Source organism: Trichechus manatus, unplaced genomic scaffold (genome assembly GCF_000243295.1).
Source record: "Trichechus manatus latirostris isolate Lorelei unplaced genomic scaffold, TriManLat1.0 scaffold00110, whole genome shotgun sequence".
NCBI lineage: Eukaryota > Metazoa > Chordata > Mammalia > Sirenia > Trichechidae > Trichechus > Trichechus manatus.
In genome coordinates this window covers 8165617-8185443 of record NW_004444046.1, presented here as the reverse complement: position 1 = coordinate 8185443, position 19827 = coordinate 8165617, and the positions used below count along the sequence as shown (strand labels likewise).

Below are 19827 nucleotides of genomic sequence, written 5' to 3'. Positions count from 1 at the left end.
ATTTCGATGTTTTGGATTTTGTTAAGGCTTGCTTTATGGCCTAATATGTGGTCTATTCTGGAGAATGTTCCATGTGCATTGGAAAAGAAAGTATACTTAGCTGCTGTTGGGTGGAATGTTCTGTATATGTCTATGAGATATCGTTGGTTGATTGTGGCATTTAGCTCTTCCATGTCTTTATTGAGCTTCTTTCTGGATGTTCTGTCCTTCATGGAAAGTGGTGTGTTGAAGTCTCCTACCACTATTGTGGAGTTGTCTATCTCTCTTTTCAATGCTGTCAGAGTTTCTTTTATGTACTTTGGAGCCCTGTCATTGGGTGTGTAAATATTTATTATGGTTATGTCCTCCTGATGTATTGACCCTTTAATCATTTATAGTGCCCTTATCCTTTGTGGTGGATTTTACTGTAAAGTCTATTTTGTCAGAGATTAATATTGCCACTCCTACTCTTTTTTGAGTGTTGTTTGCTTGATATATTTTTTTCCATCCCTTGAGTTTTAGTTTGTTTGTGTCTTTCAGTCTGAGGTTTGTCTCTTGTAGGTAGTATATAGACGGATCATGCTTTTTTATCCAGTCTGCCACTCTCTGTCTCTTTATTGGTGCATTTAGTCCATGTACATTCAGCATAATTATTGATAGGTCTGCATTTAGTGCTGTCATTTTGATGTCTTTTTTTTTTTGTATGTTGTTGACAGTTTCTTTGTTCCACTCAATTTTCTGTGCTTAGGTGTTTTTCTTTATGTATTTTCTTTTCATCTTTTTCATTGTTGTTGATTTTGTATTTGCTGAGTCTTTTTCTTGTTTTTTTATTTTGATGTGTAGGATTGTTTGTTTCCTTTGTGGTTACCTTAATATTTACCCCTATTTTTCTAAGTTTAAACCAATCTTTTATTTCTTGATATTGCCTTGACTTACTTGCCATATGAAAGATCTACGACTACATTTTTTAGTCCCTTTTTTTTGTTTTAATACTGTCATCTTTTACATATTGACATCTCTTTTTCCCTATTTTCAGGGTTTTAGCTTTGATTTATTTTTATGACTTCCCTATCTAGATTTATATCTGGTTGCTCTGTCCTGTGTTCTAGTATTGTGTTGTTATCTGATGTTATTGATTTTCTAACCAGAGGATTCCCTCTCGTATTTCTTGTAATTTTAGTTTGGTTTTTGCAAATTCCCTAAACTTCTGTTTATCTGGAAATGCTCTAATTTCACCATCACATTTGAGAGACAGTGTTGCTGGATATATAATTCTTGGGTGGTAATTTTTTTTTTTCAAGTCTTTATAAATGTCATCCCATTGCCTTCTTGCCAGTATAGTTTCTGCTGAGTAGTCCAAGCTTAGTCTTATTGACTCTCCTTTGTAGATAACTTTTCATTTATCCCTAGCTGCTCATAAAATTCTCTCTTTATCTTTGGTTTTGGCAAGTTTGATTATAATATGTCTTGGTGACTTTCTTTTGGGACCTACCTTGTGTGGGGTTCAATGAGCAGCTTGTATAGAAATCTTCTCATCTTTCACGGTATCAGGGAAGTTTTCTGCCAACAAGTCTTCAACAATTCTCTCTGAATTTTCTGTTACCCCCCACCCCGTTCTGGTACTTGAATCACTCATAGGTTATTCCTCTTGTAGAGTCCCACATAATTCTTAGGGTTTCTTCATTTTTTAAAATCCTTTCATCTGATTTTTCTCAAATAAGTTGGTGTCAAGTGTTTTATCTTCAGTCTCACAAATTCTGACTTCCATTGCTTCAATTCTGCTCCTCTGACTTTCTACTGAGTTGTTTAATTCTGAAATTTTATTGTTAATCTTCTGGATTTCTGATTGCTGTCTCTCTTTGGATTCTTGCAGTCTGTTAAATTTGTCCTTGTGCTCTTCTATAATCTTCTTAAGTTCCTCTGTTACTTTGTCTGTCTGTTCCTTGGGTTGTTCTGTTCCTTGGCTTGTTCTGTGTTTCAGGATCTCCTTCCCAATCTCTTGAAGAGTTCTGTATATTACTGTTTTGTATTCTACCTCTGGTAATTCCAGGAAGTTCTCTTCCTCTGGAAAATATCTAGTTTCTTTGTTTTGGGAGCTTGCTGAAGCCATCATGGTCTGCCTCTTTATGTGATTTGATATCGACTGTTGTCTCCGAGCCATCAATAAGTTACTATATTTATTTATTTTATGTTTGCTTACTGTGTCTTAGCTTCTTGGTTTGTTTTGTTTTGATATGCCCAAATAGGTTGCTCATGTGAGTTAACGTGATTATGGCACCTTTGAAGCTCTAACGTTCTGTCACCAGGTGGTTAGATCTGTTAGTAGGTATGTAAGCCCAGGAGTCCATTTATTTTTCTTGTATGGATTCAGCTCAGGTGTCCAGATAGTCACTGAGTGTGTGATGCAGGCTCTCACCTACAGTCCTAGATGAGCAAGGGTGATTGGAGTAGACACAGGTATCAGGCTGGTAGGGGGTCATGCACTGAGCAAGGCAGGGGGCTGATGCCTGCCCCTGAATGTCTGGGAGGAAAGTGTCCCTGCTCCCCAGAGTGCATAGGTGGGTGGGTCTTGCAGCTGGACTGTGGGCACCCAATGCTGTTGGCTGTAAAGACTAGGAGGCACCACTTATTCTTGGACACTTTTCACAGGTGGCTAGGTGGCATGGGTAGAGCCACCAGTCCTCAGGCCCCTGATTTGGGTAGGTGAGGATCCTGCTTTATGGGCAGAGCCATGTCAAATATCACAAACCTGCCACTCCACCATATAGCTGATACAGTGAAGTTAGGCTCAGGTATATACCCTATTGTACTGTACTAATGAGGGTCTATGCTGTTGAAATGGGCCCACACAGGTCTATGCAGGGGTAAAAGGTATTCAAAGTCCATGGACCCTTTATGCTTGTGCCTAGGCAAAGGAGCTGCGCCTTCCCTGAGCTCCCTGCTTAGAGGAGCTGACAGATTATTTTTTCTTGTTTGTTAATTTGTTCCCTCTCCAAGGCCAGGAGAATGGCTCAGGGCACGTGATGTGTCCTACTTCCAGCCCAGGGCAAGTGGCAATCACTGAAGCAAGCCCAGGAGCCGGTGCAGAGTGAGCAGGAGGCTGGTAAATGGGAGAGAGGTTCTTCCCAAATGGGGTGTTTGTTGATACACACAGTAGGTTAAACACATGTACTTATCTTTTGCCAACTGATTGCCACTTTTCCCTGGCTCTGGAGGCCTGAGTGGACTCTCCACCACTCGTTTTCTCCCAGCATGGAAAATGTGTCCCAAACGCCACTGCCGGACTCACTGCGCACGCCAGCTGATCTGGCCTGCAGGGCACTAGCTCTTGCCAGGTTAAGTCTGGTAATTCGTCACTGCTTCTGAACCATCCCTCCCTTCACCTGCCACTCAATCTGATTCCTCAACTCTGCCTTTGATGTTCAGGGCTCCCAGATTGTCACATATAATCAATTCACTTGTTTTTTTGGGTCTTTGTTATAAGAGGGGCCACCAGAAGCATCTAACTACTCCGCCATCTTGTCTTCACCTTCCTAAAAATATGTTTTTTTAAAAAATAAATATTCTAAATGCTAGCAATAAGTAGTTAAAAAATATAATAGAAAAAATTTCATTGATATGAATATAGATACCAAAAAAAAAATCTGTTGCTGTCAAGTTGATTCCAACTCATAGTCAGACTCATAGTGACCCTATAGGAGAGCAGAACTGCCTCATAGGGTTTTCAAGGAGCAGCTGGTGGATTTGAACTGCTGACCTTTTGGCTAGCAGCCGTAGCTCACCATAGCTTTTAACAACTGCAGCACCAGGGCTGAATATACATAGTACTTCTAAATCTTTAGTATGTATACAAATCACCCGAGACTCCTGTTAAAACGCAGATTCTGATTCCGTAGGTCTGCGGTGAAAATCAGTATTGTGAATTCTAATAAGCTCCTTGTTGCTGCTGATCACACTCTGAGTAGCAAGTTATATATATATATATATCCATATATATATATATATATATATATCTTAGACAACCCTATGGACATCACATGGGGTTGTTGTGAGTTGAAAATCAACTCAACGACACCTAATAACAACATATATATATATAACACACACACATATATATGTACACACATTCACATATAGAGTTTTATAACTTAGAAATTAACAAAAAAATAAGATCTTTAATTTTTAAAAGGTTAAAATATTACTGGGAAACATAAAAGAATGTTTGAATAAAGAAATGTCACATTACTGGATGGGAAGATGATAGTATAAAACGTCTATTCTTCTGAAAATTAATCTAATACCTTGAGTTTAACCCCAGTGAAAACCACCAAATGATGTTTTTTGCAACTTAAAAAAAAAAAAAAACCCGTAGATTTTAAAGTTGATCAGGAAAATAAATGTGCCATACCAGCTGCTAAATTTTTTCACAAAGAGGATAGATATAGCAGTTCTTCCCTTTCCAGAAATTAAAATGTATTTTACAATGATAATTTTAAAAAGTTGTTTCTGACACAGGAATAGGCAGATGAAAACCAAGACTAGAAAGTCCAGTCATAGACCCAACCACATATGAATTTAGTATAAAATAAAGATGGCTTATCAAATCAATGAAAGAAGGATAAATTATTTGACAAGTGAATTGGGATAGCTAAAATAATCACTGAAATAAACATAGACTTAATATTCTGGTCTCACAGCATTGTAACCTTAGGACTTAATAAGATAAGCAAACACATGATGCACACACATGCAAATCAAATTATGTGAACTTTAAAAGATAAATTTTAAATCATCCACAAAAAGCCATCTATACGCATAAGACATGCCACATATAAAAAATTGATAAAGAAAATAAACTTATAGCTATTATATACTGTTTTACATGATCCCATTCTCTTAGGACAGAGGTAGTTAATCAAATGAGCGATCATTGCCTGTTAGTAACACTAACTCCATTCGTCTGACAAAAAATTCAATGACTTCTATAATTTATTTATTCTCTCTAACATGATTCTTGTTGTTTACCAAGAACCCTATCAGCATAACTAAATCAGAGTTATTTCTGCCCTGATAAAATCAGACCAATCAGCACAGAGATCTTCTCTTTCTGATTATAATCATCTTTCCCCCCCCACTTTAGCTCCAGTCAGATTGTCAATTTTGACCCTAGACTATCTCCTACAGCTCCCAAAATGTTATGAAAGGCTAAATGATTTTTAAAGGACAAGTCAGCACTTCTTCTACAAGTTGTACACACCATAAGATATATCTGAGTAGTCATTTTAGAAAACGTCACATAAATAAATAAATAAACATAAACCTTAGGCTTTATAACCACCATTAACATGTCCTTGACACAAACTCAACAGGGGCATATTATAGGACACAGTGAATGCTGCAATAATTATGAGTCAAAAATAATAGATTGCTAAATGTAATATCTTATCCCAAATTTCTAAATATCTTCTACGATTACACCTCAACTTCTCAGGATAGAGACAGTGCCTGAGTCTTCTTTGCGTTTCTCTTATGAAACTGTGACTCACATGGTTCAGTGCCGGGTGGTGTTATCATTAAAAGAACCTAGTTGAGTCTAACATACTCATTTTCTGAAGACAACTACTGAATATGGAATGAACCCATGTGATAGTTTTTAAATTTCTAATATTTTAATCAGAAATCACCAAAGCAAATAATCTGTGTTCTTGGAGGATTAATGTATTCATTTGTACAAATCATTATTCATAGAGTACAGTAAAACCTTGTTAACTCAGACCTCCCAAATTCAGAAATCATCACTGGAGAGGCAGTAAGATGGAGCAAACAGTTAAGTGCTTGGCTACTAACTGGAATATTGGTGGTTCTAATCCACCCAGAGCCTTCTCAGAAAAAAAGGCCTGGTGACTTACTTCTGAAGAATCACAGCCACTGAAAACCCTGTGGAGCACTGTTCTACTCTTACACACATGGGGTCACGATGAGTCACAATTGACTCGGTAACCATTTGTTTGTTTAAGACGTAATATGAAACACTAAGGCTGGAGATGGGAAACATGACGAACTTAAAATAGCTCTTTAACTACATAGTTGTGTATGATTTTAGAAAGTTCCCTTAACCTCTTTGGTTTCTGTTCCTGTGTTTTAAGTTTGGAATTTGAACTAAATTATACAATCGATCCATTTTGTATCTAGAATTCTATGATTCCACATGGCCCAAATAAATGTTCTATTTCCATTTTCTTCTTTCCATAAGCAACTTTTCTGAGAATGGAATTATTTTTGTATGCACATGTTTTTTTTTTTTTTAAATCTGGAGTTCATAAATAACCTTAAGTGGTCACATGATTTCTCTAAATTTGAACAACTCTTTTTATGTGCATTTTCTGAACAGAGGTACATAGCTTTCATCTGATTCTCTAAAAGCTCTTTGAACCCCTCAAAAAAAGATTAAGAACTATTGACTTCGATAATGAACTAATTTCAGGTGATTCTCATCAGCTTGTGTAAACAGACTTACTGTATGTATCCCACATCAATAATACTCACTATATATTCTGTTAGTACAATCTACCTTTCAAACTTTCACTAATGGTCACCTCTTCATTCAGTAATGAGGCATGAACTGTATCTATTTAGTTCACCTCGTTATATCAAACGCCTTGAGCAGTGCCTAGCTGTAACAGGCTCTCAGTGAAGGAAGGAAGGGACATGTCTACCAGTTCATGAAGAAGGCAGCAAAGGAGTGATCATCTTCTTCTCAAATTGGCTTGACTTGAGCCTCCAGAACCCTGTGACATGATGAGGAGAAGGAAAAGAGAACAGTTAAGGATAAATCAATCATCTACAAGATAAGAGTCGCTCTTGTTTCAACAGATAGAATGGATAACATTTGCCGAAACTGCAAGTACAAAAATTGCATAAACCAAAAAGTCATAATTACTTTTATTTTGCCAAAGATCACAGAATTCTAGAGCTGAAAAAACCTTGTAAAGTTTAGTTCAGCCTTGTAATTTCACTCAGGAGAAAATAGAGGCCCAAGTGAATAAGAGACTTAACCAAAAGTGGCAACACCAAGACTAGCACGCTTTCCCAAATTCCACTACAATATCTACCGGGGGCAAGACACAGACCCTCATTACGGCATTCAAATGAACATGGTAGCCAGATTCCAGTTCCTTCCTTCTAGCTAAAATTCAGTAACTAACAACTTCATCCTTCATTATAGGAGACATATCATAAATAACATGATATTTTTGCCCAATCTATAAACATAAGCAAATAAAATAGCACCATGACTTATATGCAGTATAACTTAGGTTCAAATTCTTTCCAGACCTTTCTTTATCTGTAAAAAATATCAAATGCTATGAAAAAGAATTACTTTTATGTTGCAAACTTAATTAGCTTTTCAATAATGCTTGTTTATTTGTCTTAACTGACAATTACAGGAAGAAAGGGGCTTCATTCATGAGTATCTTTCAAAATACATAGTATATAAAATTGAATGCATGTGATTTCATTCTTATACACTTCTGGTAATTGTCTTTGAAAAATCTAATAACACTTGCATCTCCTTTATCTTTTAACAGGAGCATTGTTTTAAACCCAGCCTATTTCCGAAATCATCTCCGTCAGGCAACAGTGTTCAGATGTCTGGAGAGATATTCAGAAGCTGCCCGGTATGTTTGTTATAATGTTTCTGAAAATTTATTTCAACTTAAATTAATTTTATTCTCAGCTTCTGGTAATAGCATAATAGAGCTCTCCATTTCTCTTGTGGAATATGATTTTACCAGAATTATTGTCTTATAAACGTCAAACCAACAATTATTGACTATCTTTTTCTTTAATTAAGGCCATTCCTTGTTCATAGCTCTTAGCAAAATTCAAACTTTCCAGCCATGAGGTCACTGATAATGATGGGAAAACTTCCATGGGAAATTAGAAATGAACTTGACCTCCTGCTCTTGAAAAATTTCCTGGTCCTCGTTGTAATGACACAGTTCTCCTGCAACTCTCTCTTGAGTTCTGAAGATGAAATCCAGTCACATGGAAAGGATTCTAACTGCCTACTTCTAGGGGAGATGGCATCAGTTAGATAACATCATTTCCCTTATCCTCCAACATATAGATGCATGCTGTTTCTTATAATCACTTTATCACCTCAAGATTTTAGCATGAAAATGTGAATGGTTTCTAGACTTACTCCAGGCACAACTCCTAAGGAGAAATCTGGAGTAAAACAGATGAAAGACCAGGTTGTCTCTAGAACATTTACAAATAATTCTTTGCTTGAGTTTGGAAGCAGGAATTTAAACAAATAATAGAATGTTACCATAAAATTGACACCATGAAGTTGATATTAATTCCATTTTTGCAAGATGGACTCTCTGGGTGGTGCAAACGGTTTGTGCTCAACTACTAACCTAAAGGTTAGTGTTTCAAACCCACCCAGTAGTGCTGTGGAAGAAAGGCCTAGTGGTCTGCTTCTGTAAAGATTACAACAACAACAACAACAAAAAAAAAAAAAACCCAAAGGAGAAGTTCTACTCTGTAACAAATGGGGTCACCATAAGTCAGAATTAACTCGATGGCAGTGAGTTTGGTTATTTGCTTAAGACAGCCCCAGGAGTTCCCTGAACTCAATGAAATGATGTATGTAGAATGGAAAGTTAACTCTAATCACTCTCACTTTGCAATCAAACATCCAGTATGCCACAGGTCCTATTTTCCTGTGCTAATGCCCACTTTTAAAAAATCTATCCATCTGTTTTTTGCATTCCATTTTCTCCCATACTGTTTCTCCAGTGTTTTATCTAATGCACTCACATTTGACTTCTTACTTTTTATTTTCTCCACTGAATTCTCCCTGTGGTTCACTTTCTGCCCACACAGTTTTGCTAACTGTGTGAATGAGAGAGAATTTAAAGGATGATAGTAAGCTTCTTTTTGCCCCACACTTCAATGAACAGGTTTTTATAACGGCCACCAGCTACAAATGAGGGTAACAGGTTCAGCATAAACAGATAATAGCTATCTGCAAAATAGCTTTCCTTAAAATGTGGTTTATTAATGTATCTTCTGAATCTAATCAAAATATCAATAAGAAACGACTAGATGCAATTCCAGAACTAAATTTCAGCTAGTAAAAAGCTGCCAGTGGTGTGCTTGAGTCAGCTTGCCCAGACTCTATAGAGCTGATTTTAAGTATTCATGGATTTTGGAGAACCAATTGTTAAACTGTTGGGGAAATTAGCCGTATCAGGGGTATTTACACCATGGAAATTGGTAAATGTTACAAATCTGCATTTGTTTGTTTTTTGGAGTGCCAGATCACCAGCATATCATTGGCTATAACTTAATTGAATCAAGCCTAACTGTCTGGGTGAAAGTTGTGACAAAAATTCTTTATTGATCCTAAAACAAAGAAAACTTAAAAAGTAGGAATTTGTCAGTATTACCAGGTAAAATTGGGACTGACTATTCCATTGCCCTTGAAATGTGCATCCCTGTAGTGAAATACATATATCCATTTAATATCATTTAATGGTTGATCTTACAGTGTTCCATGAGAAATTTCCTGATAATTGTTGGTTCTGTTTCAGTATACTTTCCAACAAAGGAGCGATACAATTACTGTCAGATACAAGTGTTTTTTTTCATCTTGGTCGCCTTAGCAATTATAGCCCTCAATTCCCCAAGAGAAAGAATGTGATGACCTGTATATTTTGTGTCTGTATATATGTATATTTTGGTGTCCCTTAGCTATGAGATTTCTAATGTAAATCAATAAATATAAATTGTTATATAAAGGATTCATGATTACCAACCAATCTCTTGAAGATCTGGGTAGTTTGGTTCTGGCCTCTTATAAGCAGATTATATTAAAACTCATTGGCTACCATTACTGAACATTTTGATCAAAGATTCTATAGAAGAATCCTGATCAAACAGGAGAAAGCAGAACAGAATTTAAAATTCTCATGGACTCCAGACTTTCTGGAGCCAAGGGGGCTGGATAAGCCCCTGAAACTGTTGCCCTGAGAATCTTTAAAACTTAAGCCAAAAATATCCCCTGAAGTCTTCTTAAAACCAAACAATAGTTTAGCTTAACTAGTAAAAAATGTCTGCCTTGAGCATTATGCTCATTTAAGAACAAACTATATGGAATCAAAGCGACAACAGCAACTCAAACAATTAGATAGGAAACTTACAGGGCAGTGAGTTTATGTCAATGGGGAAGGAACAACTGAGAAAGGGAGGGTGAGAATGGTTGCACAACTCGAAAAATGTAATCAATGTCACTGAACTGCACATGTAAAAACAGTTGAATTGGTGTATGTTTTGCTGTGTATATTCTCAACAACAACAACAAAATAAAAACTCCTTGGAAAAATTAACACAGCAAGATTATTTCCTTTAGTGTGCTAAGTAGCCATGTTTCTGAAATTGAGAGGCACTTGCTGTTGTTGTGGTTAGTTGCTGTCGAGTCTGACTCATGGTGACCCCATGTATGCAGAGTAAAACTGTGCTCCACAGGATGTTCAGAGCTGTGACCTTTTGGAAGCAGATGGCACCTCTGTGTGGTTATGAACTACCAACCTTTCAACTAAGTCAAGTACTTACCTGTTTGCCCCACCAAGGGATTCCTGAGAGGCACCTACCATATCCAAAAGAATGCCCTTATTATATGACTTACCCATTAACCCATTTCAATGGAGTCAATTCCGATTCATAGTGACCCTATAGGACAAGTAGAACTGCCCCATGGGGTTTCCAAGAAATGGCTGGTGGATTCAAACTGCCGACCTTTTGGTTAGCAGCCGTAACACTTGACCCCTGGGCCACCAGGGCGCCTTATATGACTTAGGAGGTCCTAAAACTATGATTGTCAGCGAAGTGGATCTGTCACTATCTAATCTAAGTTAGAGTATTTCAAACCAGTCCCTGAAAATTGGAACATCTAACATTTTCTGGGAGTCCCTGGGTGATACAAACAGCATGCTCGGCTACCATCTGAAAAGTTGGAGGTTTGGGTCCACCCAAGGCAACTCAGAAAAAAGGCCTGGCAATTTATTTTAAAAAAATCAGCCATTGAAACTCCCTGGAGCACAGTTCTATTCAGACTCAGTGGGTCACCATGAGAGGAACTGACTCAACTGCAACTGCGTTGGTTTAGATTTTCTGAGCCTAACCATTTCTACCCAAGAAGGGATTCCTGGTGAATAGGCCAGAAAAGACTCAGAACAGCCTCATACAGGGGCAGGCTCTCAATCAGAGGGACTAGAGGAGATGACACTCCCTATGGTTGAATGGAAGGTGTCATTTAGGTTTACAGTGGGCAGGTCCCTTTATTTTATATCAACATCTTTCCTTCAGTGATACCTTACAAAAGGAAAGACCAAGATTAGATGGTAAAAACTAAATAAAATTAAGAGTGTTTTATTATGATTTAGGCTCTCAAGGGATTATGGGAAGCCTTGAAGAAACAGCTGACACTGGTTAAGTTGATGAAATCACATTTTCAGACCACAAAACTAGATTGAAATTGCTGTAAAACCAGCCCCCGCCCTGTCCCCAAGGTACAGCAACTTTGTGAGGCCTCATCTGAAATACACAGTAGCCTAGCTCTTTTGACATCTCTCTGCTTCCATCTGTATGAAAACATCTGTGTGGAAGTAGAATGTCCTTGCTCAGATCTGCCGCCCCTCCAACACATACACACACATGCACACGCACACACACACAGACACACCATTTAGCACTGCTTTCATGAGAAAGGGAGCCCTGGTGGCACAGTGGTTAAGGCTACGGCTGCTAACCAAAAGGTCAGGTCTGCAGTTTGAATCCACAAGATGTTCCTTGGAAACCCTATGGGACAGTTCTACTCTGTCCTGATAGGGTCACTATGAGTTGGAATCGACTCAACAGCAACAGGTTTCATGAGAAAGAGAAGACAAGAAAAATATGCAGAAATATGAAACAAAAAAATGCAAAGACAGAATATTTTGTGAAGAGATCTAATGACTTGGTAATGTGAATGGCATGGTATCTTTCATCTCTGTATGGTCAACGACGGTCACACAGCCTGGCATATACTGAGCACTAGTTAGGTGTGAATTAAATGAGCTCGTTTGTGAGTCTGTGGTGGTATGTAGTTGATAATTATTCAGCCACATCAGAAAGAAGATATCACATGAAATTGTTAGTACAACTCTGGTTGAAAGACAAATATGAGAGTCTTCACTTAGTAATTAAGTTCATGTAATAGTATGATGTCTCTTATGATGAAGATACATAGGACCAAAAATAGATGACATTGCACAGAAGCTTTAGTTAAGACTTTACTATGCAAGAGGAAGTAAACAGAAAGTAAATAAAGCAGCGAATGCAACAAGGCCCCTTTATCCATCACTGATAGACAATCAGCCAGGTATTTCTACATCAATGCACTGAGAAGGGACTATTTGAAGAGGAGTGACACTCCAGGAACCAGGACTCCAGGGTTCTGGGGCCTTCTCTACCCCTTGATCTCCCCGCCTGTGGGATTCACAGCCCAGGGTGTACTCGCTGCTCACTGTCCATTTCCCCTACCCTGGTTTTCTCTAGCTTCGGGCCTAGAGCAGAAGAAAATTAAACATTATTTAAAATGCTCATATGAAATCTCAAAAGCTGTTAAAACCCTCTTGTTTGATATGAATTGTTGTAAACTTTATACATATTAAAAAATAAGTTTTGTTAAACAAGTAAATTCGGCCACTCTATAAAGCTGGGGAAAGAATGCTCCAAATGCTACAATACTAGAAACAGAAAGTGACGTTACAAATATGAAAAAGAAATTGCTATAAACTGTAAAACTTCCTAATTAAAATTTTGATTATATTTAGGTGAAGAAAATAGTCATAAATATGATATTCAGGAACAATAGAGTAATAAACATACACACAGGTCTTTGAGAAAAGACGAAACCATTCTATGACTTTAATTTGTGAAAATTCTTTACAATTTAAAAATATACTTGCTAAATATATTAATGAAAAATATGTTCATAAGAACACATGCATATTAATTGAATGCATTCAATAAGACTATTTCTTCAAATAAAACTTTAGTGAATTTAAAATGTGGTGAAGTCTGCAAATTAGTCATTTGACAAATTGATACTTCAGTGAATTACATTTTTATGAACGGGACTACTTAAGTTTTATTAAGACAATGTTGTGTTTTAAAAAAATTGAGTTGATTGCCAACATTTAAAAGCCAAGAACTTTCCTGGAAAGCTTTGAATTTATTCTATCTCTTGAAGAATCACAAGATCTGCAACACTGAGCCTATATTCCTATATAGCAGCATTAACCGGAGTTGAGCAGTGGCTACTTTCAATGGTAGGGTGACCACATGTCCAGTGTGTTCGGGAAAATCCTGGCTTATGCTTGTTGTCTGGAATGATTCTTGAGAGTGCCCACTTTCACTATCAAAAGTATCCATTTAGAAAGATAAACTATATGGACACCCTAATTAGTGATCTCCAGTTCATCATAGTTCATGCAACACCCTTTATCTTAAAATTGGCTCCCTTCACAGTTTATAGTGATTTCTTTCTAATCTTTGTAAAGTCACTTTCTGTTTTTAATATTTAGCATTTTGAGTATTCTTTCCCCAGTTTTGTGGTAACCAAATTTACTTGTTTAACAAAACTTATTTTTTAATATGTATAAAGTTTACAACAATTCATATCAAACAAGAGGATTTTAACAGCTTTTAAGATTTGATATGAGCATTTTAAATAATAAAACAAGGGGTGGAGAAGCCTCCGGAGCCCTGGAGTCCTGGTTCCTTACAAATCCACCTATAGAACATACTATAAATTTTCTAATAAGTGAGTAAATTAAATTTTAGTAAATACATTGTTATAGATTGAATTGTACTCCAAAAAATATACTGAAGTCCTAACCACTGGTGCTCGTGAATGTGACACTGCTTGGAAATAGGGCCTTTGCAGATGTTATAAGTTAACATGAAGTCATCCTGGAGTTTAAAAAAAACAAAACAGAACATTAAGCCATTTGGTGTTGAGTGGATTCCAACTCCTGGCAACCCCATATTTTTCGGAGTAGAGCTTCTCTCTATAGGGTTTTCAATGGCTATGATCTTTTGGAAGTAGATCCCCAGGGCTTTTCTTCTGAAGGGCCTCTGAGTAGATTCAAAGTGCCAACCTTTCAGTTAGTAGCTGAGCACTTAGCTATTTGCGCCACCTAGGGATTCCGAATCCTATATGAGTGATGTCTTTATAAAAGTCAAAAAAAGACACAGACACAGAGGGACACAGAGAAAAGGACGCCATGTGATGCTGCAGCTGCAAGCCAAGGAATGCCTGGAGCCTCTCCTAAAGCCTGCAGAGAGAGCATGGCCTGCTCACACCCTGAATTCAGACTTCTAGACAGAACTGTGAGACAATAAATTTCTGTCGTTTTAAGCCATCTACTTTGCAGTACTTTGTTATAGCACCCCTAGAAAACTAATGTGTAAATGTATTTATAAATATGACAAATATGTCATTCAGCAAATTTGTCATTTAATGCAGTGACCTAGAACCTACAGAAGGCTGTGAGTCCCAGCAGCAGATATGAATCCTGGATCAGACCCTCCCTTCCAGCTCTAAATGGATCACTGAAGTTTAATCCATCAAGGGTAAAGGCCGGGCTTCTCCCAAAAAGCAATAGGACTCCTTCCCATTTCAAATTGTGTCCTATAGCAATTGGGAGATTGTAGTCTAAAATTAGCAGTCCTTCACCATTAGGAAAAAATGATATTTTACAGAGTTCAGTAACTTTACTTAATTCACAATCCACAACAAATTTGGTCAGTTTATACTTCTATTTTGTAGTAATATTTAATATGTAATGTGTGTAATTGCACAAGAAATAAATTAAATAATAAAATGTTTAGTCTAAAATGTTCTTACCTTAACCTTTTCAAAAAAAACGCACTAAATTTTGCACTGGATTTCAGAGCTGTTTTATATTATGTGTGCATTTCAGGATAGAAAAACAAATTGGTAAGATGCCACTAGGTTATATCAGTCTGCTTGTTGCTACACTAAGGATTTTCTCCCTCATAGCTAATTCTTATCTTTGCCTCTTTATCTCTTGGCGTCTAGCAATGTCTTTTTGCTTACTCCTATTCTGCCATTTCAGCTACCTAACACTTTTCATTTTCCTCCTTGCTTCCACTTCCCGTTTTGTTTTTTGTTTGTTTGATGCCTCTTACTCGGACATTTCTCCCTTCCTCCTCAGAATTTGTCCTAGCAGAAATTAGCATAATTACCCACCTTCTGGTCCATTAGTAAGCCATTCTCAGTGCCTCTTGTCCCCTCTGTAAACCTTTGGACTTCTTTGCTGATTGGTGTTACTTTAACTGGGATCAGTAATAACATTTGTTTTTTTATTTATTTTATGTTTGACACGGAGTTGCAGACTACTTGTGATAATTTGAATTTTCTGAAAATCTGCTGTCTGGGTGAATGCACCATGAAAACTTCAAAAGAAATTCCTCAAAAAACAAATTCTTTTAGGAATAAATGCTCAGCCATGCTGAATGTGTGACATATTCGAGTCTTGACCTTTTTTTGTTGTTGTTGTTGTTTTCTTTCCTTGTACTTTAGATGAGATTTACAGAACAAATTATCTTCTCATTAAACACTTAGTACACATATTGTTTTATGACACTGGTTAACACCCTCAGGACATGCCAATACTCTGCCTTCTCAAGCATGGGCTCTCTATTACCAGCTTTCCTGCCCCTCCTGCCTTCTAGTCCTTGCCGCTGCGCCGGTGGGCACCTTTAGTCTCGTTTTGTCCTATGGGTCTGTATAAACTTTGGCTAAAAGGTGACTCTCAGGAGTGACTTCATTACCAAACTAAAAGGGTGTCCGGGGGCCATACTCTCGGGGTTTCTTCAGTCTCTGTCAGGCCAGTAAGTCTGGTCTTTTTTTGAGTTAGAATTTTGTTCTACATTTTTCTCCAGCTCTGTCCAGGATGCTCTACTGTGATCCCTGTCAGAGCAGTCAGTGGTGGTAGCCAGGCACCGTCTAGCTGTACTGGACTCAGGTGGATGCCGTGGTAGTTGTGGTCTATTAGTCCTTTGGACTAATTTTTCCCTTGTGTCTTTAGTTTTCTTCATATTACCTTGCTCCTGAAGTGGTGAAACCAGTGGAGTATCTTAGATGGCCACTCACAGGCTTTTAAGACCCAGATGCTACTCACCAAAGTACAATGTAGAACATTTTCTTTAACAAACTATGTTATGCCAATTGAGCTAGATGTTCCCTGAGAGCATGGTCCCCACAGCCCTCAGCCCAGTAATCTGGTCCCTCAGGGAGTTTGGATTTGTCCGGGGAGCTTCCATGACCTTACCCTGAAGAAGTTGTCCTGGCTTCCCCAGTATTGTGTACTGTCTTACCCTTCACCAAAGTTACCACTTAAGTACTCTCTATTTAGTGTTTTTACACCCCTATCCCTTCCCTCCCTCATAACCACCAAAGATTATTTCTTTTTGTGTGTAAACCTTTTCATGAGTTTTCATAGTAGTGGTCTCATACAATATTTGTCCTATTGTGATTGACTTATTTCACTCAGCATAATACCCTCCAGATTCATCCATGTCATGAGACGCTTCACAGATTTATCATTGTTCTTATCGTTGCGTAGTACTCCATTGTGTGTACGTACCATAGTTTATCTATTCATCTGTTGATGGGCATCTAGGTTGTTTCTATCTTTTTGCTATTGTGAACAATGCTGCAATGAACCTGGGTGTGCATATGTCTATTAGTGTGACGGCTCTTATTTCTCTAGGATATACTCCTAGGAGTGGGATTGCCGGATCAGATGGTATTTCTATTTCTAGCTTTCTAAGGAAGCACCATATCTTTTTCCAAAGTAGTTGTATCATTTTGTGTTCGCACCAGCAGTGCATAGGAGTTCCAATTTCCCCACAGCCTCCCCAACATTTATTATTTTCCATTGTTTTTATTCGTGTCAGTAATGCCGGGGTGAGATGGTATCTCATTGTGGTTTTGATTTGTATTTCTCTAATGGCTAGTGATAGTGAGCATTTCCGCTTGTGTCTGTTAACCACTTGAATGTCTTCTTTGGTGAAGTGTCTGTTCATATCCTTTGCCCATTTTTTAATTGGATTATTTGTCTTCTTGTTGCAGAGATGTTGGATTTTCCTGTAGATTTTAGAGATTAGACCTTTGTCAGATTTATAACAGCCAAATTTTTTTTCCCAGTCTGGAGGTTCTTTTTTTATTCTTTTGGTGAAGTCTTTTGATGAGCATAAGTGTTTAATTTTTAGAAGATCCCAGTTATCTAACTTATCTTCTGGAGTTTGTGTGTTATTAGTTATTGTTTGCATCCTGTTAATGCCATGTATTACGGTCTCTAGCATTGATCCTTTTTTTTTCTTCTATGATCTTTATAGTTTTTGGCTTTATATTTAGGTCTTTGATCCATTTTGAATTAGTTTTTGTGTATGGTGTGAGGTATGGATCCTCTTTCATTGTTTTGAAGACGGATATCCAGTTTTGCCAGCACCATTTGTTACAAAGACTATCTGTTCCCCATTTGATGAATTTGGGGCCCTTGTCGAAGATCAGGTCACCTTAGGTGGATGGATTTACATCTGGGTTCTCAATTCTGTTCCATTGGTCAATGTATCTGTCGTTGTACCAATACTAGGCTGTTTTGACTACCATAGCTCTATAGAAGGTTCTTAGGTAAGGTAGTGCAAGTCCTCCTACTTTATTCTTCTTCTTCAACAGTGCTTTACTTATCCAGGGTCTCTTTCCTTTCCATATAAAGTTAATATTTACTTTTTCCATCTTTTTAAAGAGTTGTTGGTATTTGGAACATTGTGTTTGTAAATTACTTTGGGTAGAATTGTCATTTTCACAATGTTGAGTCTACCTATCCGTGAGTATGGTATGTTTTTCCATTTATGTAGATCTCTTTTGGTTTTTTGGAGTGGTGTTTTGTAGTTTTCTTTGTATAGTTCTTTTACATCCCTGGTTAGATTTATTACTAAGTATTTTATTTTTTTAGGGGCTATTATAAATGGTATTGTTTTCCTGATTTCCTGTTCATTGTTCTCTTTATTGGTGTATAGGAATCCAACTGATTTTTGTATGTTTACCTTGTATCCTGCTATTCTGCTGAATCTTAGTTCCAGTAGTTTTCTCATGGAGTCTTTTGGGTTTTCTATATATAGTATCATACCACCTGCAAATACGGACAGTTTAACTTCTTCATTACCAATTTGGATGTCCTCTATTTCTTTTTCCTGACTTATTGCTCTAGCTAGGACTTCCAGCACAATGTTAAATAGGAGTGGTGATAAAGACCATCCTTATCTTGTTCCTGTTCTCAAGGGGAATGTTTTCAGCCTCTCTCCATTAAGAATGATGTTGGCTATTGGTTTTGTATAGATGGCCTTTATTATGTGGAGGAATTTCCCTTCTATACTTATTTTGAGAGTTTTTATCAGGAATGGGTGTTGGACTTTGTTGAATGGCTTTTCTGCGTCGATTGAGATGATCACGTGATTCTCTTCTTTTGTTATATTTATGTGGTGGATTACTTTGATTGATTTTCTAATGTTGAACCATCTTCGCATACCTGGTATGAATCCTACTTTGTCACGGTGTATTATTTTTTTGATACGATGCTGAATTCTATTGGCTAGAATTTTGCTGAGAATATTTGCATCTATATTCATGAGAGATATTGGTCTATAATTTTCTTTTTGTGGTGTCTTTGTCTGCTTTTGGTATTAGGGTTATGCTGGCTTCAGAGAATGAATTTGGAAATATTCCTTCCTTTTCTACATTCTGAAATAGTTTGAGTAGTTGGTGTAAGGTCTTCTCTAAATGTTTGGTAGAATTCTCCAGTGAAGACATCTGGGCCAGGCCTTTTTTTTTTGTTGAGAATTTTTTTTTATCACCTTTTCAATCTCTTCTTTTGTTATGGATCTGTTCATATTTTTGACATCAATTTGTCATAGTTTGAGTAGGTAGTGTGTTTCTAGAAATTTGTTGATTTCCTCTAGATTTTCAAATTTGTTGGAGTATATTTTTCATAATACTCTGTTATAATCCTTTTTATTTCAGTTGGGTCTGTTGTAATGTCCCCCATGTCATTTCTTATTTGGGTTATTTGAGTCTTCTCCTGTTTTTCTTTTGTGAATTTGGCTAGTGGTTTGTCAATTTTGTATATCCTTTCAAAGAACCAACTTTTGGTTTTGTTGATTCTTTCTATTGTTTTTCTATTCTCTATTTCATTTATTTCTGCTCTGATCTTTATTATGTCCTTTCTTCTGGAGGCCATAGGCTTCTTTTGCTGTTTTCTATTTGTTGGAGTTGTGTAGCTAATGTGCTGATGTTGTCCCTTTCTTCTTTTTTGATGTCTGCATCTATTGCTATAAATTGACCTCTGAGTACTGCCTTTGCTGTGTCCCAAAGATTTTGGTATGATGTGTTTTCCTTCTCATTTGATTCTAGGAATTTTTTGATTCCATCTTTGATTTCTTCTATTAGCCAGTGATTTTTAAGCAGGCTGTTATTTAGTTTCCATGTAACTGATTTTTTTTTCCTTGCTCTTCCTGTTCTTAATTTCTACTTCGATGGCATTGTGATCAGAGAAGATGCTTTGTATTATCTCAGTGTTTTGGATTTTGTTGAGGGTTGCTTTGTGGCCTAAGATGTGGTCTATCCTGGAGAACATTCCATGTGTACTTTGCAGCTATTGGGTGGGGTGTTCTGTATATGTCTGTGAGTTCAAGTTGGCTGAT

At 37.2% G+C, this 19827-nt stretch overlaps 1 protein-coding gene across 1 annotated transcript in view; it reads left to right on the top strand.

The window, feature by feature from the left end:
- Window positions 1–19827, top strand: part of SPATA16 (spermatogenesis associated 16) — a 284660-nt gene that overhangs the window by 91665 nt on the left and 173168 nt on the right. The window contains exon 3 of the mRNA XM_004383491.1: window positions 7569–7658. Within this exon, the coding sequence (XP_004383548.1) occupies window positions 7569–7658 (90 nt within the window). The remainder of the gene's footprint in view (window positions 1–7568; window positions 7659–19827) is intronic.